A 5450-nucleotide genomic window follows, 5' to 3' on the forward strand; every position below is an offset into this window, starting at 1 on the left:
ATTGTTTGATTGGATCGTGATCATTTAGCGGCCTTTCAATTGTGTAGCACTAACCCCTTAAAATCTCATTAATATGGTTCAGTGGGATTATGGTTGTCCAGCGGCTTGGTGTCCATGCAACAGCAATCTCTTAATAATAACACTAGTTGGTCTAATGTCGAAAATACCTTTTGAAAAACAATCATACTGGGCCCTTTTTATCGGTCTGTAAGGGTGAGATTTAGGGGTGTACATCCACATGTACACTCACAGCAACAACAGATCAAAGGATCTGCAATTACAGAATTGAAAAAAGAAAAAAAAAAGAAAAAAAAAAGGATATGCAATTGCCGCTGCAAAGGTTGAGTTGTGCCTTAAAATGACACCACGCTGTGTAGAAGAGGAAGAGACTCAAAGAAAGGTTTGTTGAACAGGTTTTGATGGCTTCTATGTTAGTATGTTACAAATACAAGGGGACGAGTCGGTGCTCTTGCGCGTAACCCATTCCAACCTCAAGAGTTTCTTTCTTCGAGCTACGCCTCTCGCTCCAAGTAAACCCACCAACCAATCAAATAAAGCATGCATTTTTCTGGGTCTCTAATACTCTTTGCCTTGTCGCTCTTAGACGACAGTGGAATCCGCAAAAGAAAAGCTCTGGAGAAAATGTGGGACTTCTGTGAATTCTGATAAAGTCCATTGAGAAGAGGTTTGCTCAAGGCTTATAAAGCTCACAACCTAGTCATACCTTGGCAGTATGAGACTCTTAACACGCCCCCTCATGTGTGGCACTATTGTCCAAACACGTATACAACGGGAGGGAAGGCCCAACATTATCGAAGGCCCTAAAGCTCTAATACCATAATAAAGTCCATTGAGCCTTATTATTCCACAAAAGGCACCTTAAGGGAAGAGGTTTGCTTAAGGCTTATAAAACTTACAACCCAAGCATACCATGGCAATGTAGAACTCTTAACAAATTCAATGTGCCTCGAGCTCTATGATGATACCAACACCAAGGTTTTGGTTTGAGGAAGGGACGAAGAGTGAAGGCGCAAAGGGCCTGAAGGCTGAAAGGCTCAAGACTGGCCGGATTTACACCTTAGTCTAACGAAGGGTGATTCTAGGTGAAGGCTTGAACTTGAAGCGTGAAGGCGCCGCAGAGGTCCAAAGGTTTGTAGAGAATTAGAAAGTGAGAAAAGAAAGAAAAGGCAGAAGAGTTAGGGTTGTATTAGGGTAAAGGGTAGCAGGGTAAATTACTAAATTCATATATTTTATATTTTTAATTTATATATATATATACTCACACACACCTGGAGCTAGTTACTTGGTTATAACCGGCTCCGACTCCATGTGCCCGGTTACTCGATTATAAATAACCAGGTACCAGACCAGTTTTCTGCCCGGAGCCGGTTGATGCCTGGTTAATGGTTCTTCACCAATTATAACCGGCCGGATTTACACCCCTAGTGGCTAGTGAGCTTGGCGTGTTCCTTTGAATTGGGACCTCTTTTAGTCTGGCATTTAACCTGGGTAGGCATTCATTGAGTCCCAAAGAAATAGCCCTTAACACATTTTGAAAAGCGATTTGTGTTTTTAAAGAGAAATAAACATTTTTCATGTTTATTTCAGAAAAATCACATGCTTATTTTTATTTTTTTTCCTTCTGTAGAGCTTTACTTTTTAATTTTTCTTTAAAAAAAAAAATAAAAGAGTTATATAGGATGCTGCAAGGCACTTTAAAGAAAGATAAGGGGTCATTATGTGGCCATCCTCGCCGAAGAAAGTGGGTGGCCATGCGAAGACCTTTGCCACCTCTAATCTATTAAGGTGGCCGCACATCCACCTCTGACCTAAAGAAGTAGTCTTGCAGCCACCTTTCTATCATGAAGTGGTGGCGGTGTGTCCACCTATATTTGAACAGGTGGCAATAGGGCTAGCCTAGACCAGGATAAAAGTTGTCGGTGGCATCCCTCTCCTTTCTTAGGGTTGGTTATGTGGTTAACTCTCTTCTTTATTTAGGGTCTATTTGGGTATGCGATTTTAAAAAGTACGATTTAAAATCACGATTTAAAAAAAGTGATTTTTAAAAATGCAGTTAAGCGTTTGACAAAATCGCAGTTTAGCGTTTAAAATTGCAAATTAGCCTTTAAAATTTTACGTTTTCAAAAAAGCATCATCTTATCTGCGATTTGAAAAAGCGGAGTTTTTGCGTTTTTAAATCGCAATTTTTAAAAACGCAGTTCCCAAACGATTTAAGTTCTGCAATTTGGTTTAAAATCGTACATATTGTCTACGAAATCGCAATTCCAAACGTACTCTTATTATTTTTATTATTTCAAGTAAGAAGTCTGAATCTACCCAAACAAAAAATAAGAACATTCTTTTTTTCTAAAAATATTCATATAACACTACAAAAAATCAGCCTTTTTGAATCGTTTTTGGTTAGCGTCATTTTAATGAAATGATTCTACTTGGAGTTGTTTTAAAAAAAACAACACAACTTTATGTTATTTTAAAAAATGACTCCATTTATAATTATTTTTATATATTTTTAACCGGTTTCTTAAAACCCTTCCAGTTATCTGGTTGCGGGTATTTTCAATTTTACGGTTATCCAATTAACGGTTATCAATTGGCGGTTGCACATATAGACCCTTACCCGGCCCCATCTCTATTAGTAATATATTTATAACCCTAACCCTATATATATAAGTTATAATTATATTTAGTATATATATATATATATATATATATATATATATATATATATATATATATATGTATAAACCCATTATATATATAATATACTATATATAGCACAACATAAGTTGTATTTTAGGGCTGTAATCAAGACAAACCGAGCTTTAAGATTTTAATAGATGATCATATTTAGTCTATAGAGAATGTATTATCATATTTTTATTCGTAACATTGTAATTGATGATCAAGATATTGTGTTGAGATTACTTTTTCTATGATACGAAATTGTCCATATATATATATATATATATATATATATATATAATATGGACAAGTGTGATGCGGCCGAGCAAAAATATTCATTGGAAAAAGGCAACTAACCTATCTATCGCACTCAAAAGATTTTGGAGTGGATACAAGTTTTATTTGCTGATTATATATTGTAACAATAACATATAAGGACAAAGCCAATCATTGAGCAAAAATCTATTAGATTTTCGTTAATTGGTTTATAAATCTTTAACTAATAAAATCGATTATGGGTGACGTCGGTCCCTACAATCACAAGGCATGAGCTGCAGTAGAAAACGTGTTAATTAATCTGATGAGAATTGAAAACATATTTACAATTATAATAATAAAAAGAAATAATTATTTTTTCAGTAGTGACTAAACAGGTAAGGTAGATCGAAAAGATTCAACTAAACCCACGTGAAGATGTCCCAAGGAATGGGGCCATATAATCGATCTGTATGGGCGCAGCAGGGGAGTGGTTGACAAGATATATTTTTCTAATACTGAAAAACCATCTATTTAAGCCTGTTTGATCTTCTCCAACTCATGCTCATTGCCTCCTATTGTGTATTAATTGTTAGTACCTACAACCAGTTGGGCTTGTAATACTAGCTAGCTAGCTTAAAAAATGACTCTCTTCGGTAAGGTGGAGGGTGATGTAGAAATTAAAGCTCCCGCTGAAAAGTTTCATGAGATTTTCAGCGGCAGGCCACACCACATATCCAATGTTACTCCTGAAAAAGTACAGGGTTGTGCTTTGCACGAGGGTGACTGGGGCGTTGAGGGCTCTTTTATCTACTGGAATTATGTCCATGGTAAGCCCATTTCATATCACACATGACCATCTGTCCCCAACTCAGTTCTACCAATTTGCTCTACAAATTGCTAACCATCGTTTTAGACATTTAATTAAGACTAGTTCTTCATTTCACCTCACAATTAATATGTTGGTTAATATCTCCCCCAAGGTCTAAACTTTCAGAAGACGTTTTTATTTTTTATCTCAAAGCTTAGGTAAATATATTCAACAAAAGCTAACTTTTTGTTTTTTGTTCAATTTGGAATTTTCTGTCTTCTTTTTTCACCTAAATATTTTGTAATTTCTAACTCTACGAGTATTCTCTCTGTCCCTCTTCATTGACGCCATTTTAATCCCCTATCTTTTTCTTGTTGGGATTCACAAATTCTAGTTTTAAGATTGAACAAAACAGTGAGGAAATAAGGTATGCATTTTTCTTCCCTTTTACATCTCTTTTTGTAGGTTAAATCTAGATACTCAATCATATCACACTCTTATACAATTGGGTTGATATGGCAATGTCTTTTAGCTCTTAAATATTTTCTCTTTTTAATAAAGGTTGATCAAATTGTTTATAGGCACTACTACATCGGTTCAGTTGTATATAAGAGTGAGACGTAAGTTGAATTTGTAGCATTAATTACTCCTATGTACATCATAGGGTAATCTAGTCTTACCCCACGGGTGTATCAATTATAATCTTTCGTGAACCGGCCACTTCGTAGACCGACATCTTTTTATATCATAGCGCAAATCTACCTTTAAGAAACTTATTTGGTACATTTAAATTAAGTTTGAACTATATATATATATATATATATATATATATATATATATATATATATATATATATATATATATATATATATATATATATTTGTGCTTGAGCACGCGTGTTATATATATAGTTATATTATGCATACGCTAATCGTACTGTGGTGGCCATGGGATCTAACATGCTTTGAGTACCTATTATATGTCTCGTTTCCTTGGCAACAGCATGGTGTTATCAATAGCTTTAATTGTTTCTTGTCGATCTTGTGAAACCATAGATGGGGAAACAAAAGCTGCTAAGGAGAAAATTGTGGCAATAGATGACACAAACAAGTCAATCACTTTCAAAGTGATTGAAGGGGATCTCCTGAAGGAGTACAAGAACTTCGTAATCGTTGTTCAAGCTACTCCCAAGGGTGAGGGCAGCTTGGTGCATTGGACCATGGAATACGAAAAGCTGAAGGATGATATTCCAGAACCCAACTCATTGCTTCAGTTTCTAATTGATGTCAGCAAAGACATTGATGCTCACCTCACCGCATAGACAAGAAGGTTATTTTGCGTCTTGTTAATTACTATGCATGTACTTCTACAATAAAAGATCGGGAGTGCCACTGCCTAACGTGTGTTTTTTTCTATCATGCGCGCAAGTCGATCTGTATGTGAATATTATTCTATCATGTAAGTCTGTATATTTACTGTATTTGATCCATATATATATACTCTTATGGGTCAAATGTATCTTTACTGCATTCAGGTCTTTTGTAATATGTTTTATGGACTGCAAGTTATGAGTATTTTCTTCTAAGTATAATTTATATGGGAATGTTTTAACAGTAATGCTATTTAGTAGACTGCTACACGATTGTCATATAACTTGATGATGTAACAGTAAAAATCAATA

General features: G+C 35.2%; 1 protein-coding gene across 1 annotated transcript; it reads left to right on the forward strand.

The window, feature by feature from the left end:
• Nucleotides 1-3601: 3601 nt before the first annotated feature.
• On the forward strand, nucleotides 3602-5090 carry LOC133853842 (MLP-like protein 31). Its single transcript, XM_062289892.1, has 2 exons — nucleotides 3602-3788; nucleotides 4825-5090. The coding sequence occupies exons 1-2, from the start codon at nucleotides 3602-3604 to the stop codon at nucleotides 5088-5090; spliced, it is 453 nt and encodes a 150-aa protein (XP_062145876.1).
• The last annotated feature ends 360 nt before the right edge of the window (nucleotides 5091-5450 follow it).

The sequence above is a fragment of the Alnus glutinosa genome, chromosome 1 (assembly GCF_958979055.1).
Source record: "Alnus glutinosa chromosome 1, dhAlnGlut1.1, whole genome shotgun sequence".
NCBI classification, from domain to species: Eukaryota; Viridiplantae; Streptophyta; class Magnoliopsida; order Fagales; family Betulaceae; genus Alnus; species Alnus glutinosa.

Bases quoted from the DNA above. Each gene is read 5' to 3' on its own strand.
- LOC133853842 (XM_062289892.1), top strand. From the start codon at position 3,602: ATGACTCTCTTCGGTAAGGTGGAGGGTGATGTAGAAATTAAAGCTCCC. The intron at 3,789-4,824 runs GTAAGCCCATTT...GTGAAACCATAG, and splicing joins CTACTGGAATTATGTCCATG to ATGGGGAAACAAAAGCTGCT.